The 24,103-nt window shown below is 36.8% G+C and overlaps 1 protein-coding gene across 1 annotated transcript in view; it reads right to left on the minus strand.

Moving 5' to 3' along the window:
* Nucleotides 1–250: 250 nt before the first annotated feature.
* Nucleotides 251–24,103, minus strand: part of METRN (meteorin, glial cell differentiation regulator) — a 30,590-nt gene continuing 6,737 nt past the window's right edge. Inside the window, exons 2-4 of the mRNA XM_053694307.1 lie at nucleotides 10,646–11,067; nucleotides 7,502–7,561; nucleotides 251–6,130 (exon numbers count right to left, since the gene is read on the minus strand). Of these exons, the coding sequence (XP_053550282.1) occupies nucleotides 5,814–6,130; nucleotides 7,502–7,561; nucleotides 10,646–11,067 (799 nt within the window). The 3' untranslated portion in view covers nucleotides 251–5,813. The remainder of the gene's footprint in view (nucleotides 6,131–7,501; nucleotides 7,562–10,645; nucleotides 11,068–24,103) is intronic.

A 24,103-nucleotide genomic window follows, 5' to 3' on the forward strand; every position in this document is an offset into this window, starting at 1 on the left:
CTTGCTCTGCTGCACAGTGTTCCGGGAATTGTATTTTTGAAATTTTGGCAACTATTTGTTTGTGGAGTGAAATAAATTATTTTTCCAACATCTTCAGATTTGTCTCTGTGACAGTTGATTTGTTTTTATTTATTTAAACCTCAGGCTCTATTTGACCCTTGGTTTGTTGAAACAATTATGCTGGCTGATTAAAAGGAAGATCGCATATAAGAAATGTGTGTGCATTCACATTAAAGGAAAAAACACAGTATTTGTTTGCTGGCATTTTTGTTTATATATATAAAAAATCACATACAACATGAATACTGTAACATACATAATATACAAATTGAATGCGCCAAAGGCATATTTACAGAAAATTCACACATTGCAGGATAAAAAGACGAACACCAGCCCTTTCACCTATTTGTTACAGTACTGAGAAGTCGTTCAGCAACAAATTGGTAAAAATGACTGGACAGTCTGGCAGTGATCCAGCTATAGAATTGCAACAATATAAAAAGTTACAGTTTATCTTTGTGAAAGAAAAATACGAGGATCTTGATTCACTTTCAAAAACTTGCTTTATAACTAGGCTGACCATATTGCCGCTTTAAGAAGGAACACATATGAAAAATACATATGTGAGGGTTCTTATACAAAACATTTCTTTAAACAGCACTGACATATGTATTTTTCATGTGTCCCTTTTTAAAGCGGCAATATGGTCAGCCTATTTATAACAAATATCCTTAAAAATGGGTTGCTACTTTACAAGTAAGCTCATTGTTTAGTTGTATTTGGTCTGCTTTGGTTTCAATAAGTTTTTTTTTTCTGAGTTATAGAACCTTAGGAATGTTTCCTTTATTTCCCAATATAATTGTAATAATTTAGCATAGCAATCAAATTAATTCTAATCAATAATGTGTTGTAAAATTAATGTTCAGTTTCAGCTAACACAGAGGTAAAATAAAGTATGCTCTTAAAACACATTTAATATAAAAATAAACAATTGTACATTTTAAATAGAAATAAACATCAGATTTGCAAAACCTAATATGATATGCAAGATACATGTGTTTTAATCAGATTTGCTACATAGCTTAATGACGATCAAAAATGTGCCGGCATGGTAAGAAATGACACAAAATCTTTGGGGTCTTTTTTGAGAATTATTTAGCAATGTACTATGAGGTCCCTCAAACAATTTTAAAACGGCAAATATTAACTTGAAAGCTTCTCTAGCTATGCAGGGTTTCTAAACGTTAAAGAGAGACACTCACATTACAATATAATGGTCCAAAAAAAAAAAAAAAAGATTTTGCCTGATTTCTCTCCATATTGGCAAGTTTTTTTAAGTATCAGTCCCTTTAATTAATTAGTATAAATTTACGAACATATCAGAATTCTTTAGTAAGACATTTTTGACAATTTATTCAGTTGATTTCATAAAAGCTACTTCTTGTTTTATTTAAAGGGACACTCAAGTCAAAATTAAACTTCATGATTCAGATAGAGCATGTCATTTTAAACAACTTTCCAATTTACTTCTATTAAACAAAATGTCCACAGTCTTTTAATATTTACACTTTTTGAGTCACCAACTCCTACTGAGCATGTGCAAGAATTCACAGCATATACGTATATGCATTTGTGATTGGCTGATGGCTGTCACATGGTACAGGGGGAGTGGAAACAGACATAACTTTGCAATTTATTTTTAAAAAAAATCTACTACTCATTTGAAGTTCAGACTAAGTGCTATTGCATTGTCTTCTTATCATGCATTTATTGATTATGCAAACCTATTGTATTGACTGGTCCTTTAATCTGCTCTCAAAAAGAATAATATTGGCAGAATATCTAGTGTCTCCTCTTAATTCTTAATAAATCTACTTACATTTTATTTTAATGTAAGGTCCAATGTTTTGCAAATGCTCATAATATGCCAGTCAGGCAATACCTCCTACTGTAGATTAAGCCTTAAATAAGCAGCTAACTAAGCAAAGTGAAATGCCCTTTACAGTCTTTATAAGAGTTTTCATCATCATTTTATAGTATTTGTGTTTTACATGTTACACTCATATTGTAAACAGCATACTGACACCTTTATGGGGTCAGTTATCAAAATAGACCTGTACCGACTATTTAAAATGAATTTACCCCTAACAGGCCAGGTTTTCATTATACCTGAACTAGAGCATAATAATCAGCTGATGGGTTAGAGCAGGTTAGTAACCATGGTTACTGATCAGCTGATTATTTCACCACTGCTCTAGTTCAGGTTTATAGCTATATAGCTATAAACCTGGTCTATTGGTGGAACTGGAGGACCGCGGTTGAGCAACACTGTTGTAAATTATTAAACTGTAGCATTGCTGGGTTTTTTTTACTTTAAAATGGCATATTAACAAAATACATAGAGCTTGGTAAAAGTTCATACAAAAAGAAGTTTTATAACATTTTACCAAGCTCTTCAAGAAGGTGGACATAGATTTATTAAGGCAGAGGGAAGTATTATTATAATTGTACCTTATCTGTTATAAATATCCTTTCTGAGGCTTCTACTGAGCATGTGCAATAGATCACAGTATATATGTACTGTATATGTGTTTTTGATTGGCTGATTCAGGGAGCAGGGGAAATGGAAGTAAATCTACTAGTCACTTGAAATTCAAACTAAGTATTATTACTTTGCATTTTTATTATACATTTGTTGATTATACAATTCTAATGTATTTAATGATCCATTTTTATGTCAGTTTTATCTCTGACCATATAAATGTTCTCCACAAAAATATCATGTTACAGTTAATTAGTTAATTAAATTATTATTCTAACTCATCTGTGTCCCTTTAATTTTCAAGAAGAACTAAATACTTGGGTAGAGACTGATTTATAGATAATATTTAAAACAATTTTTGGCAGTCAAATCACAGTGCAACATTAAGGCTTTACCTAATTTATGCCTATTTTGCTATAAGATCAAAACTGAGAAAAAAACTCAAAATGATGGTGAACAGCTTAAAAAACATCAACTTGATTTTGGTATAACAAATGTTTAGTGCACATTAAAATATATATAAAAAATACAATTAAATGAACAGTCTCCATGAAGCTCAGATCTGAAGGCTACAATTGCACCCATTTTACAGGTCTCTGTGAGCTTACAAATGAGTTTGTTTACTCTCAGTGCATATTAGGGATTGCTCCTACAGATATTGCTTTAGTACTGTAAAACCTCATTGTATTACCAACAGGAGAAAAAAATAACACTTATCCTTTACAACACCAGCATTCAAAATGTTTTCTTTTTTTTTTTTAACCTTTTTTTTTTTTGCATTCCAGAGGGCACAAGTACAGAAAACTTTACAGAAATGTTGTAAAAACAAAGCATTTTAAACTTTGCAGTAATCAGATCACCAATTTCCATTTATTGTTTCACTGAAACTATTTGGTTTCTTAGTGTTTCTTAACGGGCAGTCTAATGTATTCTTTTTTCTCTCTCCTTTAATGTGTTTCTAATGATCTATTTTATGTGGTAGAATGTATTAAATGGTTTACAAACATATAATTTACCTTTATTTTGTCATTTGAAATAGCCAATGTTGCCAGTTATAGCCCCACCTTTTATAGAAAAACTAGAAGGTTTAGATTAAATCATTTTATTCCAGTGAGGGGTGTGACTGTACAAATGATTAGAAAAATAAACTAATTATGTCTGTTTTTCCAACAAGCTCAGCTCATTTCATTGGGTTGTGGTTTTAATTAGCAGAAATAGTTATGTCATATACAAAAATATACATAAAAGATCAATTTCCCATATATTTTAATCTCTGTAGCTGGTATAATGAGTCACTGAAAACAAATTAAGGGGAAAAAAAACTTTAGAGTACATTGTCCCTTTAACAACAGGATGTTATGTTAAATTGTCTAATGGAACTGAACATAATGACAATTACATTGGATTGCCAAATAACTTAAAATATTGGGACATGCTATTATGAATTAAAGAGACATAATTATAATTCATAAGAGCGTGTCATTTTAGGACTCAACCCTGCAACGCTATTTGTTTAATCTACACAGAGGGGTTAAACACATTGTTAAAATACCACTCATGAGCCACACAGCTGCTCATCCTGAGTAAATACTGCAGATAAGCCATTCAGCAGCAGCAGTCACACAACCCAGACTCTTATTTTACTAAAGGTCATCAAAATAGTTTTCCCCTTTATGTGTTTCCAAAGACTTGTTATACCTGCTGTAGCGTATAACATGTATTAGACATTGCTCCTTTAGTTGTATTTTTGTATTAAATAGCTGTTTTAGTTCATTGAAAACACAATACCTTTAAATGGTCTGTGCTTGCAGAAAGAGCAGACATCCTTATCTATTTCTCTATATACTCTATGCCTCCGTATCTGTTTGACACAAAGGCTGAGGTAGCAATTGTCACTCCCACCACCCAGTAGGCTGTAGTTGATTTGTGATTACATAGCTTTTCTTTAGAAAATACAAAAGTATTCATATTTTCAGTATAACTAGTGATTTTAACAGACAAACTCACCTATTTAAAAAAACAAAATAAAGATAAAGGAGCTATTTGTAAAAAAATAAAAAAAAAAATAAACCCCTCCAGCAGGTAAAATGAATTATTGGGAACTCATTAAAAGGAGACACACATGTTACACTACAATGTCCCTTTAAAGCTGGGGCTTATGTCAGGAGCTGTGAATTTTCAATGGAAATGATCTCTCACCAATACATACAGTTATTGATAACTCTGTTAATTAAGCAAAATGATGAAAGAGATGGGAGGACAGAAAAACGGTTAGAGATTAAAGGTAACATATGGTTAAAAGTAATCTACCTTTAAATAGACAATTATTTGCATCACCCCAGTAATATCAGCTTGTAAATGGAAATGACAATAGATCTAAGAAATGGCTACAAACATTTTGACAGAAATTAATATTATAAAAATCCCTTTGCTGCAGTTTCCAATTACAGTTCATTATTTAACTCAGTAATGCTCCATCGTTGTCGTATTCCCACGTTAGTAACAGTTATTTTGTAAAAACTTGTGGAAATGCATTGTTGTCAGGAAAGTGAATTGATGCGCAGGATTCAAAGAAGTTGTAGTTCTTCATGTTTAGTACCTCTGGTTTTCTTCAATTTCTGAATTGAATATATTGTTCTCATTGCAGGTACATGCAGTTCCACCATCGTAGAGGGGGCTGCATGGTATATAAACTAATAAAATACTCCCAGAAAGCAAAAGGAGTAAAGAAACTGGCTCAGTTCACTAATACGTCTTAGTGCAAATTAAAAATGTTTTCATTTTTTTTAATGTACTGTTCAATTGTTCATACATTGTCAATAAAATTCATAGCTTATAATGTATAACACATTTTCATGGTCAAATAACAAATCCTCAAGTCCAATAAGGATTCAGAAGCCCATTCATTATAGCATCAACATTTTTTCTTATAAGAATTTGATTTTAAATATAGAATAGTTTCTAAATGACAGCTAACCGTTGTATTCATTTTTGTTTCTTCTTTCAAGTGTTGTCTCCTCTTGAGATCAGTTGATGTGTCTAACATCCAAATCAAGGAGTCTGACAAATTTAGTGCTAAAAGGCTCGCAGTTTTGCAATTTCAGTGGCTAATTGGTCAAATATGAGGCAATAAAATATATTCCTCGAAAACAATCCGCCGAGACATGATCACATCACAACCAATTAGGCTGGGAAGCTGTGATTTGATATGAATACCTCTTTATCAATACAGTAATGGTAATATACCATTGAAACAGAGTATCTTTGATCATCAATCAAGCCTCACTTCACATGGGTTCTCGTGAGACTTAGTTGCTGCCTCATATACTCGTTTAAAGTCTTTATAGCGAGGAGCACAGCCTAACCAGGCATCACCAAAATGGACCCAACCCATAAAGAGAAAGCTGCCAGGGCCTGGTTTAACTTTGCAGCTAAGTGGTGTCCGAATGTCACCTAGTGACTTAACAGAGTGTCCTTGAGGCTGAAACAAAGTAAACTTTTGACGGTGGACACGAGTAGCTGCGATTCCAATAACAGACTGCTGCAACTCTGCATCATTCACAACCCTACGGATATTTCCACGGACAACTGTGAAGTAAACAAAAAGTTAGTAGTGAATAAACTGTATTCGGTTACAATATAAATAATTAGGTCAGTGAAGGTAGCCAGGGAGTCAGACTCCTAAAATTTGACTTTTTACTCTCAACATAAGGGGTGTGTGTGTGTGTATATATATATATATATATATATATATATATACACACACACACACATATATATATATATATATATATATACACATACATACACACATATATACACACATTCATATATATATACTGTTCCAAGTTCATCATTTTGTTTCTCTTTAAATGGGCATTAAAGCAGGAAAGATTAACTTCTAGTCCAATAAATAAATATTTGCAGATAACATAATTGTACAAAATTACTAAAATGAAAAACAAAAAGATACTAAAACTACATGTAACCAAGGATAAAAACATTTTGGACCAGATGTTTAATGTCCCTTTAATTTAGATGACAAAATGTCATGTTGCCACTAAAAACGTTTCCATAACCCAGCGTAATTTTAAATTTCCAACCAAAATTAAAGTTAATAGACACAAAAATAGAAAAGGTGACTTACGATGGAACCTTTATCAAGCTAACTAAAAAAAAGATTAAGGGTTAGATTATCAGCATCTTTATTTTTAAAATAACTACACAAAGCAGTTATAAGGAGTTAAAGTGAGGGATATGGGGTGAAGGCAGTGAAAAGTGCATTTACATAGCGGTTTATGGGGACTGTGTTTAAACTGTAACTATATATGTATAGGCTTATATACATTTATATTTATGTGTTAATATGTGTATATACAGATATAAACAAATACATATATATGTATATATTCATCTACATATATATTTTAAAATATGCTGCCCAACTTACCCCCTTCGCTGTGCTAGGTTCTGTGCCGTGTCTATCGGCATCAGAACGAGGCTCCCATTGGAGCCTAAGGAAGCGCAAAGCTTCCATGCAATGCTAACGCAAAGTCGTATTTTCATTGCACTTTACTTGTAATACCAGTGCACATTTGCATGTGCCGGTATTACTGAGTGGAGCGCAAATATTGTGCTCATGAAAGCGCAATTTTTCGCTCCACTCATAATCTAGCCCAGTGCTTGACAAATGTGTTTAAAAATTAGGAGCCAGTAAGAATATTTAGGAGCCAGGCATATTTTTAGGAGCCAGACCGTTGGATTTGTATATAGACATATGGAGAATAACCCAAAAAGTTAGGAGCCAGGGGTAAAATTCTAGGAGCCAGTGGCTACCAGGCTCCTGGGTTTGTCGAGCCCTGATCTAGCCCTATATTCCATTTGGACAAATAAATATATTACCATCTCTCATCAGTTTTTTTTCCCATTTATACATTTCTATGTAAGTTATGTGCTCACCAAAGTCACTAGTGCAAACAGCCATGAGAATTTCTGTGTCATTACATGGACGGCAGGCACCTAAAACAAGACAAGAATTTACTTAACAAAACCATTTGTTATAAAACACAAAACCCCCAATTGTTATTTTATGATAGAACATACATTTTAAAACGACTTTCCAATTTACTTATATTATCAATTTTGCTTCATTCTTTTGGTATCCTTTATTGAAGGAGCAGAAATGCACTACTGGGAGTTAGCTGAATACATTGGTAAGCCAATGAAAAGAAACATATGTGTGTCCACCAATCAGCAGCTAGCGCCCAGCCCCTACGCCTACCTAGGTATCCTTTTTTTAACAAAAGACACCAAGAGAATTAAGCAAATTAGATCATGGAAGTAAATTTCCAATTTACTTCTATTGTCAAAATTGCTTCCTTATCTTATTATTTGCTTTAGGAACAGAATTACACTACTTACAGCTAGGTGAACACATGTAGTTAGCGAATCGCGAAAGACAAATGTGTGCCAGCAGCTAGCTCCCTCTAGTGTAGGATATGTGGGTATTCCTTTTTAACAAAGGATACCAAGAGAACATAGCACATTTGAAAATAGAAGTGAATCTAAAAGTGTCTTAAAATTGCTTGCTCTATCTGAATCCTACAAGTTTAAATCTTGACTTTCCTATCCCTTTACGTTTTTACAGATGACATGCACTAATGTAAGTTTTCAATTTATGCTGATATTCTAATAAGAATTCACTTTCTATAAACAATTTACATTTATTTATTAAAGGACCACTAAATACAGTTGAATTGCATAATTAACAAGTGCATAATAAAAAGACAATGAAATAACACCTACTCTGAATTTCATATAAGCAGTAGATTTTTTTCTGTTAAATTTATTTTTTCTCCCTTATTCCGTCCCCCTGAATTATGTGACAGATATCAGCCAATCACAGACTAGTATACATATAAAAGTTAACAAAAAAAGTAAGAAGTTAAATAAAACGTTAAATGTACAGCTCAGCACTTTTAGAATATGAACTTGTACTCAACTAAAATATGATAATCAGAATTCTAATTTATGATTGTAATGAAGTGTTTGGATGCTGAAATTGTATATTATAAAATTACTCAAAACGATAAGAAATTGATCATTTGCAGATGCCATGAACTGATATTAATGGCTATGTGAAAAAGTTTAATTTAAGAAGTCATCAAATAGTCAGATTCAGATAACAATTTCTGAGCTACATTTTTTTGTTTTGCATGGCAAATTTTTATTCATTGCAAAGTGTTTTTTAAAAGGTTACTTCACTGATTCAGTTGATAATTATAATTGACTGCAATTTTGTCCATAATGTACTGTATATGAACCAAACTGCACAAATGGTGTCCAAATGACTATAATTTTGCTTTTAATTCATGTTGTTATTTTGACTATTTTTTAATTATCATTTATTGTCCATAAGTTAAAAAAGCCACTTTTTAAACCACAGAATCATATGCTGCACATATTGACCTGAAATACAGCAATAGGTTACTCAAAGTATGTGATAAACCCTCTAAGAAATATTCTATATTCTTTTTCAACAGTAAAATAAATATATTTTCCACAAATATGTTTCAGTGAACTTCACAGAAAAAAGTTGTGAGATATTGGAGGCATTCGTACTTATTAGTCACAAGGATTTGTAGTGCCTTTGGCAAAGATGTGGTGATTGTATAATAAATCAAAGACTTCCATAGGTTTCCATAGTAACCCCACATAGGCCCCTTATCTCACTAATTAATGGGGTTAATGGCTATATCCTTAGGCCCAGCAGGACACTGCCCTGTTGTTTAGAGATGAAAAGTAAGACATTGGGGGATGGTTAGAGTGAAACCAAAACAGATGCAGAGCAAAACTGTACTGCCACTCCCCCACAATGCATCATTTCATTAATATATAGCATGCTAGATTTCTATTTAGTGTTTTATATGGGTGTTTGATTGAAATACAATGTACACATGCTCTATATTTTTATATTATTAACCAAGATAAAATGGTATATGGATTTTGTAAATGAACACACTAAGTGCTAGATTACAAGTAATTAAAACAGTGAGGACAAGTAGAGCAAAACAAAATATTAGTGCTATTGTTCATTTAAAGGGATATGAAACTCCAAAATGCATTTCGTGATTCAGACAGAGGATACCATTTTTAAAAAGTTTCCAATGTACTTCTAATAGCAAATTTGCTTACTTCCCATGATATTTTGTGGTGAAGAGATACCTAGGTAGGCATCTGGAGCACAGCATAGCAGGAAAGTGCTGCCACTTTGGGTTTAATATCTCTCGAGTACCACCAATAATGCTTCTATTTTTTAGCGCACGTTACATGTCTAGGGTGTACTAACATCTGCATGCCAGTGCAGGGTTTTGTAAATTCCTCACATAAGACTATATATAACATGTTGGATATTTCTCAAGTGATATGTCGAGGGTGCACTAATTTATGGTGTTCTTCATGTAGTTCTGTCCCATACTATTAATAATAACGGCGTACTCCAGGTAAATTTTACAGTGGCATTTTGGATGGAACTTGAGCGCAAAACTTAACACCACTTGTAAAACAAGCCCAATGACAATGCTAATAGCAATGAAAGTATAGGGCATTCTAATTCACATCCATTTTCTAAATATGCCCAATCTTTTTATATGTACTCTTTCCGAGGCGTCAGATCCTACTCAGCTTGTGCAAGATTTATAGAATATACATATATGCATTTTTGATTGGCTGATGGCTGTCACTTGATGCAGTGGGAAAGAAAAAACAAACAGAAATTTGTCAGAAAAAAAAAAAATTCTACTACTACTACTGGAATTCAAACAATGTACTTTTGCCTTGTCTATTTATTACATGTGTATTCCTGATGCTATTCTGCTGTGTTTAGTTTAAGATGTTTTATTTAAACAAGGTTGTGTGTATTCTTTGTGAGAGGCCAAGCAAAAGATGATGCTAACTGCACTAACGATTACACTACACATGTAAGTTAACCCTGAGTTTTTGAGCTCCCATGAAATAGATCATTCTAATTTGTCAGTATCTGTTTGTTTATTTTCTATTTTAAAAACAGTATAAGGAAATGGGGGTTTGAGGTTATGGATTTACCTTCCATACTCAGTTTGTTCAAAGGAAGCGAGAGACGGCCATCCCAGTCCCTCCTCAGCTCATAGCGGAAAGCAGCAATTCGTCTGCTAATGTCCTGGTGAGGGGTGGCTTGTAGGAAGAGTGCTGTCTTTTGGCTAGGCAACCAGCTGAAGCAGTGGACCCTGGGATGCATCTCTGGACTGGATTCTGACAACAGTAACTCCAGTTTCCCTTCTTGTTCTAGATACAGCTGTGCTCCCCGGAAGGAAGTGTATGGTTTGATGCAGGCTGTCATATGATTAGGCCCAGGACTAGGCAAAGACAAAGGCTGGCGTGGTATCAAGCTAAGGCGTAGAGCACCAGATGGGTACAACCATTCCACAGAACCCTCCGCACAGTGCAATGACACTTGCTCCACAGATCTCACCTCCAAAGACAACCCACTGCGAAGTACAAAAGAAAAAAAAAAAAAAAAAGGAGAGAAAATTAAAACTAATATATTTAACAATTAAAGAGATATTACATTATTTTCTTAGCTTCATCTAAAAGAGAACATTTAAAATGTATTACACCGTTTTGTATTATGAAAAATGTATGTTGCCCTTATCAGAAGAGCAAAAGATACCTGGTTATCAGTTTTACACAAACATGAACTGAATAAGTATTCACTGCCATGGCTAGGTTTGTTTATGTGATGATTAAACTTTGTGTCACCAGCGAGACTAGTAAGTATTGACTCTTTCACATACCACTGGCATTATTATATGTTTCACCTAGAATACTTTATAACATTGTAGCAATGTTATGCATTGTTGCAAACACTGTTGCATTAGAGGGAACTTATTGCATAAGTGATAACATACTGCAAAACAATTAAAGTTTTGATAACAAACAATACCTGTGTTTACTCCAGTAACAAGTCAGGTTTTGCCCTTACAAATAGAGAGTTAGGCCATAGTAAAACAACAGTAGCAAACAAAATGTATTAAGATATTTTTCATACTTGGCTGGTATATTACTTTATTGCAAAACTGAAGAAAACTTGTGTAATTAAAGGGTGGTTAATGTCCTTTTAAGTAAGCCAGGGCTCGACAAACCCAGGAGCCTGGTAGCCACTGGCTCCTAGAATATTACCCCTGGCTCCTAACTTTTTGGGTTATTCTCCATATATCTATATACAAATCCAACGGTCTGGCTCCTAAAAATATGCCTGGCTCCTAAATATTCTTACTGGCTCCTAATTTTTAAACACATTTGTCAAGCACTAACTAACCCTGCAACATTTTACATGGTGATTGTTTAGTTCAGAGCACAGGCTCATTTACATCTGTCCCTAACAGGCCGTAGCAAAGGAGAACAAGGACACATATTAAACCAGCCTCTACAAGGGGTGTATCTAAGAAATACTTTTGATTTGCAAAACCCTGTAAATTGTGTTAAATTACAAGGTTAAATGATTTGGAAATATTTATTTTGTATACTGACCATTGGCAATGCAGAACTACATTGCTGATATATGCAAAGAATATATATATATATATATATATATATATATATATATATATATATATATATATATATATATATATATATATATATATATAAATTCTTTAGTGTCCCTTTCATAAAATGTGGTTACAATTTTACCAAGAATACTCAGGTGAGCCTAATGAGTTTGTGTCCCAGTCTTCATTGACAATTTTCTGTGTTTATTTCAATTTATTAAGCAGTGCATTATCCTGAACAATGGAATTTTGGGTCTGCTTCAATGTTGTTTGCCATCCAACCCAAAGCTCTAGATACTCATCCAAAACAAAACTGGATATACTCATTCAAAACAAAGCTGGATATACTCATTAAATACAAAGCTGGATATACTTATTCAAAACAAAGCTGGATATACTCATCCAAAACAAAGCTGGATATACTCATCCAAAACAAAACACTGGATGTGCTCATTCAAAATAAAAAAACTGCATGTACTCATTCAAAATAAAACTGTATGAACTCATTCAAAAGAAAAACTGGATATATTAATCCAAAACAAAACTGGATATACTCATTCAAAACAAAACTAAATGTACTCATTCAAAACAAAACTGGATATACTCATTCAAAACAAAACTAAATGTACTCATTCAAAACAAAACTGGATATACTCATTCAAAACAAAACTGGATGAAAACCTACAACCTCTGCGTGATCCACACACTCTAGGAACAAGGCAACTGACTCAGCAGTTGGGCAGAGGTGTAAAGGTGCTGACTAATGCTGGGGTTGTGCTAAGATGAAAGGGCTTGGCTATGTAAAAGGCAATACTAGAAAGCTTTGATGATTGTATTTAAAACCACCCTAATGTGTATCAGAAAATGAATTGCACAGTATTATGTGTATTATGTATCTAGTTGCAGCAACTAAATGTTATTTAAAAACAGGACATTTCTTCAATCAATATTAGTAAAATCCACTGAAGACCTATTATATATATATATATATATATATATATATATATATATATATATATATATATATATATCTTTATGGGTGCTAGAGACAGTTATGTATTCAAAGCAAAGGTTACCATGAGCATTATATGGAGCTGTGTTTCTATAAAGCTATTTTGTACTGTATTAGCTCATTGCTGAATTGTTGGGTTGTATGCATGAAAGTTGTACTTTATTATATGGAAAGAAAAGAAGGTTAAACTTCAAATCTAGTACAGTGTTTAACTACTTTTAAGTTTAACCTTTTTTTTCCATATGATACTTCACACAGATCTAACATCTCCCTCCATAGGTACTAAAGAGGGCTATGAAGTGTAATGATATTACTTGATATGGGGGCTCTAGCAATTAACACACCAATAAAATGGTTATTACTTCCACAAATACTTCAAAGGCTAGAATGTTCTGAATATACATCTAAAATAACAAAAAAAAAGTTCTTTGAAGTATTACTTTTTTTTTTTTTAGATATACACAGAAATATTTTTTTTTACTTTTCTGAAGTTACTTGCAAACATTAAAGGGACAGTAAACACCAGAATGTTTGTTGTTTTAAAAGATAGATAATCCCTTTATATTACCCATTCCCCAGTTTTGCATAACCAGCACTGTTATATTAATATACTTTTTACCTCTGTGATTAACTTGTATCTAAGCATCTTCTGACAGCCCCCTGATCACAACATTTTTTAATTATCTATTGACTTTCATTTTAGCCAATTAGTGCAGTATTTGCCACAATCCACGGGCGTGATCAAAATGTTATCTATATGGTTTACATGAACTAGCTCTCCCCTGTTGTGAAAAGCAAATAAAAAAAGTATATGATTAGAGGCGTCCTTCAAGGCCTTAGAAATTATTATATGAGCCTTCCTAGGTTTAGCTTTCAACTAAGAATACCAAGAGAACAAAGCAAAATTGGTGATAAAAGTAAATTGAAAAGTTGTTTAAAATTGCATGCCCTATTTGAAACATACATTTCTCCAACATTGGTGTGTCCGCTCCACGGTGTCATCCATTACTTGTGGGATATTCTCCTCCCCCACAGGGAAAGGCAAGGAGAGCACACAGCAAGAGCTGTCCATATAGTCCCTCCCAGGCTCCGCCCCCCCAGTCATTCTCCTTGCCGCTCTGAACAAGTAGCAGGAAAAGGGCCATGCCCTCTCACAAGATAAACCTTTCAAGGCTAAGAATAAGTCCAATTTTCGTTCCTTTCGCAATTTCAGGAAAGGACCGGCTTCCAACTCGGCAGCCTCTAGACAAGAGGGTAACGCTTCCCAGACTAAACTAGCTTGGAAATCAATGCAAGGCTGGAACAAGGGTAAACAGGCCAAGAAGCCTGCTGCTGCTACCAAGACAGCATGAAAAGGTAGCCCCCGATCCGGAACCGGATCTAGTAGGGGGCAGACTCTCTCTTTGCTCAGGCTTGGGCAAGAGATGTTCAGGATCCCTGGGCACTAGAAATAGTCTCTCAGGGTTATCTTCTAGTATTCAAGGAACTACCCCCAAGGGGAAGGTTCCACATGTCTCACTTATCTTCAAACCAAGTAAAGAGACAGGCATTCTTACATTGTGTAGAAGACCTGTTAAAGATGGGAGTGATACACCCAGTTCCAACTGTGGAACAAGGTCAGGGGTTTTTCTCAAATCTGTTTGTAGTTCCCAAAAAAAGAGGGAACTTTCAGACCAATTCTGGATTTAAAAATTCTAAACAAATTTCTCAGAGTGCCATCGTTCAAAATGGAAACTATTCGAACGATTTTACCTACAATCCAGGAGGGTCAATTTATGCCTACCGTGGATCTAAAGGATGCGTATCTGCATATTCCTATCCACAAAGATCATCATCAGTTCCTAAGGTTCGCCTTTCTGGACAAACATTACCTATTGTGGCTCTCCCATTCGGACTAGCCACTGCTCCAAGGATTTTCACAAAGGTGCTCGGGTCCCTTCTAGCGGTTCTAAGACCCAGGGGCATTGCAGTGGCACCTTACTTGGACGACATCCTAATTCAAGCGTCGTCTCTTTCAAAGACAAAGGCTCACACAGACATTGTTCTAGCCTTTCTCAGATCTCACGGGTGGTAGGTGAACATAGAAAAAAGTTCCCCGTCTCCGTCAACAAGAGTCCCTTTCTTGGGAACAATAATAGATTCTTTAGAAATGAAGATTTTCCTGACAGATGTCAGAGAGTCAAAGCTTCTAAACGCTTGTCAGGTTCTTCACTCTGTTCTACTGCCTTCCATAGCTCAGTGCATGGAAGTAGTAGGGTTGATGGTTGCAGCAAGGGACATAGTTCCTTTTGCGCAAATTCATTTAAGACCATTACAACTGTGCATGCTCAAACAGTGGAATGGGGACTATACAGACTTGTCTCCAGTGATTCAAGTAGATCAGAAGACCAGAGACTCACTCCGTTGGTGGCTGACCCAGGATTCCGCAGACCAGAGTGGGTCATTGTCACGACCGACGCCAGTCTATTAGGCTGTGGCGCGGTCTGGGATTCCCTGAAAGCTCGTCTCGGGAAGAGTCTCTTCTTTCGATAAACATTCTGGAACTGAGAGCGATATTCAATGCTCTCCGGGCTTGGCCTCAACTAGCAAAGGCCAGATTCATAAGATTCCAATCAGACAACATGACGACTGTTGCTTACTTCAACCATCAGGGGGGAACAAGGAGTTCCCTGGCGATGAGAGAGGTGACCAAGATCATCAAATGGGCGGAGGATCACTCCTGCCACCTGTCTGCGATCCACATCCCAGGAGTGGAAAACTGGGAGGCGGATTATCTGAGTCGTCAGACTTTTCATCCGGGGGAGTGGGAACTCCACCCGGAGGTGTTTGCCCAGTTGACCCAATTATGGGGCATTCCAGACATGGATCTGATGGCGTCTCTTCAGAACTTCAAGGTTCCTTGCTACGGGTCCAGATCCAGGGATCCCAATGTGACTCTAGTGGATGCATTAGTGGCGCCTTGGACTTTCAACCTAGCTTATGCGTTTCCACCGTTCCCTCTCATTCCCAGGCTGGTAGCCAGGATCAAACAGGAGAAGGCCTTGGTGATTTTGATAGCTCCTGCGTGGCCACGCAGGACTTGGTATGCAGACCTGGTGAATATGTCATCGGCTCCACCATGGAAGCTACCTTTGAGACAGGATCTTCTAGTACAAGGTCCATTCGAACATCCAAATCTAGTTTCTCTCCAGCTGACTGCTTGGAAATTGAACGCTTGATTTTGTCTAAGCGTGGGTTTTCGGATTCTGTGATAGATACTCTGGTAGAAGCCAGAAAACCTGTGACTAGAAAGATTACCATAAAATATGGAAAAGATATATCTGTAAGATTAAAATTCCTAGGATCCTTTCCTTTCTCCAAGAAGGTTTGGATAAGGGATTATCAGCGAGTTCTCTAAAAGGACAGATTTCTGCCTTATCTGTCTTGTTACACAAACGACTGGCAGCTGTGCCAGATGTTCAAGCTTTTGTTCAGGCTTTGGTCAGGATCAAGCCTGTTTACAGACCCTTGACTCCTCCCTGGAGTCTAAATTTGGTTCTTTCAGTTCTTCAAGGGGTTCTGTTTGAACTCTTACATTCCATAGATATCAAGTTGTTATCTTGGAAAGTTCTGTTTTTGGTTGCTATTTCTTCTGCTAGAAGAGTTTCTGAATTATCTGCTCTGTAGTGTAATCCGCCCTATCTGGTGTTCCATTCAGATAAGGTTGTTTTGCGTACTAAACCTGGTTTCCTTCCAAAGGTTGTTTCCAACAAGAATATTAACCAGGAAATAGTTGTGCCTTCTTTGTGTCCGAATCCAGTTTCAAAGAAGGAACGCTTGTTACACAATTTAGATGTAGTCTGTGCTTTAAAGTTCTATTTAGAAGCAACAAAGGATTTCAGACAAATGTCTTCTCTGTTTGTCGTTTATTCTGGCAAGAGGAGAGGTCAAAAAAAGCTACTGCTACCTCTCTTTCCTTTTGGCTGAAAAGCATCATACGATTGGCTTACGAGACTGCCGGACGGCAGCCTCCTGAACGAATCACAGCTCACTCTACTAGGGCTGTGGCTTCCACATGGGCCTTCAAGAACGAGGCTTCTGTTGATCAGATATGTAAGGCAGCGACCTGGTCTTCTCTACACACTTTGTCCAAATTCTACAAATTTGATACTTTTGCTTCTTCGGAGGCTATTTTTGGGAGAAAGGTTTTGCAAGCCGTGGTGCCTTCTGTTTAGGTAACCTGATTTGCTCCCTCCCTTCATCCGTGTCCTAAAGCTTTGGTATTGGTTCCCACAAGTAATGGATGACACCGTGGACCGGACACACCAATGTTGGAGAAAACAGAATTTATGCTTACCTGATAAATTACTTTCTCCAACGGTGTGTCCGGTCCACGGCCCGCCCTGGTTTTTTAATCAGGTTTGAAGAATTTCTTTCTCTATACACTACAGTCACCACGGCACCCTATAGTTTCTCCTTTTTTTCTCCTAACCGTCGGTCGAATGACTGGGGGGGCGGAGCCTGGGAGGGACTATATGGAAAGCTCTTGCTGTGTGCTCTCCTTGCCTTTCCCTGTGGGGGAGGAGAATATCCCACAAGTAATGGATGGCACCGTGGACCGGACACACCGTTGGAGAAAGTAATTTATCAGGTAAGCATAAATTCTGTTTTTTTGGGGGACTTTACTGTCCCTTTAAATACACTGGGGTGAATTTAGGAAGCTGCATTTGCAGCTTTTCAGGCTATGTGGAGCAGATTTTCCCTATGACTCAGAGTCCAGAAACGTCAGTGCAGCACTGGAAGAGAGATGCAAGGGTCTGTCAGGAGTCCAGAAACTCATTGACCTTTTATACACACACACTAATTACAAGCAAAAAGATCACAGGTGAGGATGGTTACCTTGTGTCAACTTGTGTGCATGTTATCAGGCCAAAATCACCAGGGTATGTAAACTTGATCAAGGTCATTTGGGTAGTTTCTGTTGTCATTATGATTTAAAAAGAGTAAACACAGTTGATTGATAATAAAATGGCTTCAGCCAAACACTAACCATGAGTGAAAGAAAAATTTGTGTTATCATTCATATTCCCTGAAAAATGGCCAAGAAATCATAAATTCTGCCAGGGTATGTAAACTTATGAGCACAACTGTAAATAGGAAAGTTTACCATCACTTTAAACGTGGCATTGTCATAAGGTGCCACCTTTGCCACAAGTCAGTTTGTGAAATTTCTATCCTACTAGATCTGCCCTGGCCAACAGTAAGTGCTATTATTGTTAAGTGAAAACATCTAGGAGCAACAGTCCAGCCATGGTGAGGCATAAGCCGAAATGTGTCAAGCCCCTTATTCTCACTTGCAAGTGATTTTCATGTATTTTATGCCCATGCTGCAATGAAACATACTTTGAGCGCATTAATCTGAGCACTGCTGATTTTTTTGTTATTATTTTAAATGATGCAGTAGATCACACAAACTCACAGAGCAGGGACTCCAAGGGCAGAAGCACATAGTGCATAACAATTGACTATAATCTGTTGCATCACGCACTACAGAGTTCCAAAATGCCTCTGGAAGCAACATCAGTACAAGAATTGTGCATCTGAGCTTTATGAAAGGGGTTTCCATAGGCAAGCAGTTGTAAGCTGCTTGCCCATGTCTCACACTAACATGCATAATGCCAAGCATGGACTGGAGTGGTTTAAAGCAGTGTTTTTCAACCAGTGTGCCGTGGCACACTTAGTGTGCCGTGAGAGATCCTCAGGTGTGCCGCGGCAGACTGACAACAGTGTGACATATTTTTTAAACTTTGCTTGTTTTTTACTCCCAGTGCAGGGGTAGTTTGTAGGAGGCATGGCATAACAGCACAATACATACAGTATGTTTGTGTGTGTGTATGTGTATATATATATCCTGTATTAGGCTACAATGTGTGATTTTTTTTAAATTTTGGGATGGTGGTGTGCCACAGGATTTTATAATGTAAAAAAAGTGTGCCACGGCAAAAAAAAGGTTAAAAATCACTGGTTTAAAGCATGCAGCCACTGGACTCTAGAACAGTGGAAATGTGTATACTGGAGTGATGGATCTTGCTACACTACCTCACAGTCAGATTTTTTAAAACTTCAAACTTATCTGAGATTCCATCTGCTGTACAGATCCTTCAATATAATTGTATCTCCGCTGCTCAAACCTACTAAATGTCTCAAAACCTCCTCATACCCTTCCCAGTTACAACAAAAACACACTGAAGTAGACTGACTATCAGCTATAAACAAGGAAGTCTGCCTCTAACTGGGCTGTATGATCTAAATCTCTCCACTCTAGTGAGACTATATAAGAAGTCTTGTCAGTACTGCAAGGTCCTTCAAATTATTTTAGAAAACAAATTTAGGCTCATCTTCCTTGCACGTCGCTCTTCATCTGCCGCACCTCTCTGTCAATCCCTTCACTAGCTTCCTCTTGCCTCCAGGATTAAACACAAAATTCTCACTCTGACACACAAAGCCCTCAATTGCATTGCTCCCCCTACATCTCAGACCTTGTCTCCCGTACTCTCCCTCCCGTCTCCTTCGATCCACTCATGATCTCCTACTCTTCTCCTCTCTTGTTACCTCCTCACATTCCCGTCTACAAGATTTCTCAAGACTGGCTCCCAGCTTATGGAACTCTCTGCCTCGCTCCACAAGAATCTCCCCTAGTTTTAAAAGCTTCAAGTGCTCTGTGAAGACTCTACTATTCAGGGACGCTTACAACCTACACTAACCTTCCAATCTCCACTTCTATCCCCTAAAACCCCATAGCATGTAAACCTATGAGCCCAGCTGTTTGTAGTTCACCTTCATAAGAGTCGACTACAACAGTGACCCTCTCTCCCCATTTGATCCCTGTAATCTTTTTTTTTTTTTTCTTTTAAATATACCACCCATGTTCATAGCGCTGCGGAACCTGTTGGCGCACTACAAATACCAGATAATAATAATAAAAAGATTGACATTACAAATTAATGGTCAAATAAATATTTTATGTGATTTCTTTACATGCTGGTGAGTTCTTGATCATCAGACCCATTCACTTTTAGGGCTCAGTGATCTAAAGCTTTTTGCTAAGATGAGAAGATCTAGAATTAAATGATCTTCCAGCACTAAGAGATCCCCCACAAGACTACAGAAAGGCAAATTGTGCTATACTTCTCTAAGGGGCGATCCCTGCTTTCCTGGACATGAAGCCCTGTGCAATATAGCACTGCATGACAATATTTTTGTTACAGTAATTGCTTTGTATTTTATTTCTTTTTCATATTTGAGATTTTGACCTTTAAGTTTTATAACATTTAAACCTTGCACTTTCTGTTTTGTATTCTAATGCATTTAGATTCTGTATACAGCAGTGTATTTAGTATTGTGATTTTACAAATTCTAGTTATGCTTTGAACTTTCTGTGCAACTTCAACAAATAATGATCATACTTTGCATATTTCTGTGTAATTTTTACAAATCATATTGCACTTTGTATTTGTTCTATGTGAAATAAGCCTGACTGTGGGAGGGACAGGAAAGTTCACTGTGTGGGTCTGAATCTCTCTCACAATTCACATGATATTCTCTAAGCATTTTACACCTGCAGCTGAAGTTTATTTAAAATTCACATTACAGTTATTTAGAGCAAAATGACAAATGTGTTAAAAAATAAATAAATATATATATATATATATATATATATGTGTGTGTATGTGTATGTACAGACTAAATATGCGCTTGTCGGGTTAACTGAATAGCTCGCGTAAAGGGTAGGAAAAAATTAAAGATGCATCAGAGATTGTTGCATTTAAACAGTTAGGAGTCTAGAGGGAATTGCTCAGCACTAATATCCCTAGAATTGGTTCTGGAGACTTGCATAGTGCGTTCTCACTGATTACGGGTGAAACAGCCTTAGATTCTCTGATAGAGATGACTGAGGTGGTGCGACCCTTGTGCTGTTTCAGTGATGATATTGCATTACTGGGTCATGTTGATCTTGACAAACCTCCGGGTGAGTTATATATGCCTGTCATCCTGTCTCGGTTATTAGCCTATCAGTGAGGAGGGTAGCGGCCAAGGGGGCCTATGAGGGCCTTTGTTTTGATGAACATATGGCAGTGTCATCACTGCACAAGTGTGGGAGTTATGATTGATTTTGCCATGGATCATCTGCTTGTGTGGAGGACGCATATGCTTATTCTCATTCACTGGTTGGGCATGCACAGCATAGTTCACATATAACTTTATTTGCATGTTGCTTAATCTCAATTACTATACAGACACGTTTTATAAGCAGAATTGGCTACCAGTGATTGGTAGCCTAGAAAGGAAGGGGAGGGGACACAGGCCTTTAAAAGTCAGCACTTTTTCACTTGTTGTTTGTCAGAGGAAGGGACGCTGTTTGTCCCGAAACGTCACAATTGAATAAACAGTTTATCAAACACAATGCAATGAATTTTAAAATGAGTAGTAGATTTTTTTCTGACTAATTTTACTTATGTGGCTAGGGATGCCATGTGTCCAGTATTCAACTGGACTGTCCAGTATTTTAGCAGACTGTCCAGTTAAAGTTTCATAAAAATACTGGACACATAAATGTTCATGAGCTTTACATGTATAATGCCTCCTATGCCTCAATGCAATACAAATACAGAGCAGAAAAAAGTGAGAGGCAGTTAAGAGGGTCAAATAGCTACTGTTTACATGTGTTATTGGCAATTAAAGAGATACAATAATTGATTTGTATGTTACTGGCAGCCATGTATTCACTGCAAATATTCACCTAGATTACGAGTCTTGCGTTAGCCTTAAAAAGCAGCGTTGAGGGGTCCCAACGCTGCTTTTTAATGCCCGCTGGTATTACGAGTCTGGCAGGTACAGGTCACAAGTCTGGCAGGTACAGCTCACTTTTTTTCCACGATTTTCACATACCGCAAACCCCCTTACGTCAATTGCGTATCCTATCTTTTTGATGGGATTTGCCCAACGCTGGTATTACGATTGCAGGAAAAAGTGAGTGGTTCAGCCTCTCCTGTCCAGACTCCTACCGCATTTAAAAGTCAGTAGTTAAGAGTTTTATGGGCTAACGCCGTAACATAAAACTCTTAACTAAAGTGCTAAAAGTACACTAACACCCATAAACTACCTATTAACCCCTAAACCGAGGCCCTCCCGCATCGCAAACACTTAAATAAATGTTTTAACTCCTAATCTGATGACCGGACATCGCCGCCACTTTAATAAATATATTAACCCCTAAACCGCCGCATTCCCACCTCGCAAAAACAAGTTAAATTTTATTAACCCCTAATCTGTTGGCCCTAACATTGCTGCTACTATATTAAATTTATTAACCCCTAAATCTAACCCTAAGTCTAACAGCCCCCTAACTTTTAATTTAAAAACATCTAAATAAATTTACTATAATTAATTAAATTATTCCTATTTAAAATTAAATACCTATAAAATAAACCCTAAGCTAGCTACAACATAACTAATAGTTACATTGTAGCCATTTTAGGATTTATATTTATTTTACAGGCAACTTTGTATTTATTTTAACTAGGTACAATAGTTATTAAATAGTTATTAGCTATTTAATAGCTACCTAGTTAAAATAAAAACAAATTTACCTGTACAATAAATCCTAACCTAAATTACAATTACACCTAACACTACACCATCACTAAATTAATTACCGAAACTACCTACAATTAAAATAAACTAAAGTACAAAAAACAACAAACACTAAATTACAGAAAATAAAAAAATAATTAATAATAAAGTTTTTTAAGCTAATTACACCTACTCTAATCCCCCTAATAAAATATAAAAGCCCCCAAAAATAATAAAATTCCCTACCCTATACTAAATTACAAATATCCCTTAAGAGGGCCTTTTGCGGGGCATTGCCCCAAAGTAATCAGCTCTTTTACCTGTAAACAAAAATACAATACCCCCCAACATTAAAACCCACCAGCCACACACCCAACCCTACTCTAAAACCCACCCAATCCCCCCTTAATAAAACCTAACACTACCCCCTTGAAGATCTCCCTACCTTGAGACATCTTCATCCAGCCGGGCACAAGTGGACCTCCAGAGGGGCAGAAGTCTTCATCCGATCCGGCCAGAAGAGGACATCCAGACCGGCAGAAGTCTTCATCCAGGCGGTATCTTCTTCCATCCGGAGCGGGTTCATCTTGAAGACATCCGACATGGAGCATCCTCTTCCATCCGACGGCGACTGAAGAATGAAGGTTCCTTTAAGTGACGTCATCCAAGATGGCGTCCCTTCAGTTCCGATTGGCTGATAGGATTCTATCAGCCAATCGGAATTAAGGTAGGAACAATCCTATTGGCTGATGCAATCAGCCAATAGAATTGAGCTCGCATTCTATTGGCTGATTGGAACAGCCAATAGAATGCGAGTTCAATCCTATTGGCTGATTGGATCAGCCAATAGGATTGAACTTCAATTCTATTGGCTGATTAAATCCGCCAATAAGATTTTTCCTAACTTAATTCCGATTGGCTGATAGGATTCTATCAGCCAATCGGAATTGAAGGGACGCCATCTTGGATGAAGTCACTTAAAGGAACCTTCATTCTTCAGTTGCCGTCGGATGGAAGATGATGCTCCGCGTCGGATGTCTTCAAGATGGACCCGCTCCACTCCGGATGGAAGAAGATAGAAGATGCCGACTGGATGAAGACTTCTGCCGGTCTGGATGTCCTCTTCTTGCCGGATTGGATGAAGACTTCTGCCCCTCTGGAGGTCCACTTGTGCCCGGCTGGGTGAAGACGGCTCAAGGTAGGGAGATCTTCAAGGGGGTAGTGTTAGGTTTTATTAAGGGGGGATTGGGTGGGTTTTAGAGTAGGATTGGGTGTGTGGGTGGTGGGTTTTAATGTTGGGGGGTATTGTCTTTTTTTTTTTTTTACAGGTAAAAGAGCTGATTACTTTGG

Source organism: Bombina bombina, chromosome 11 (genome assembly GCF_027579735.1).
Source record: "Bombina bombina isolate aBomBom1 chromosome 11, aBomBom1.pri, whole genome shotgun sequence".
NCBI classification, from domain to species: domain Eukaryota; kingdom Metazoa; phylum Chordata; class Amphibia; order Anura; family Bombinatoridae; genus Bombina; species Bombina bombina.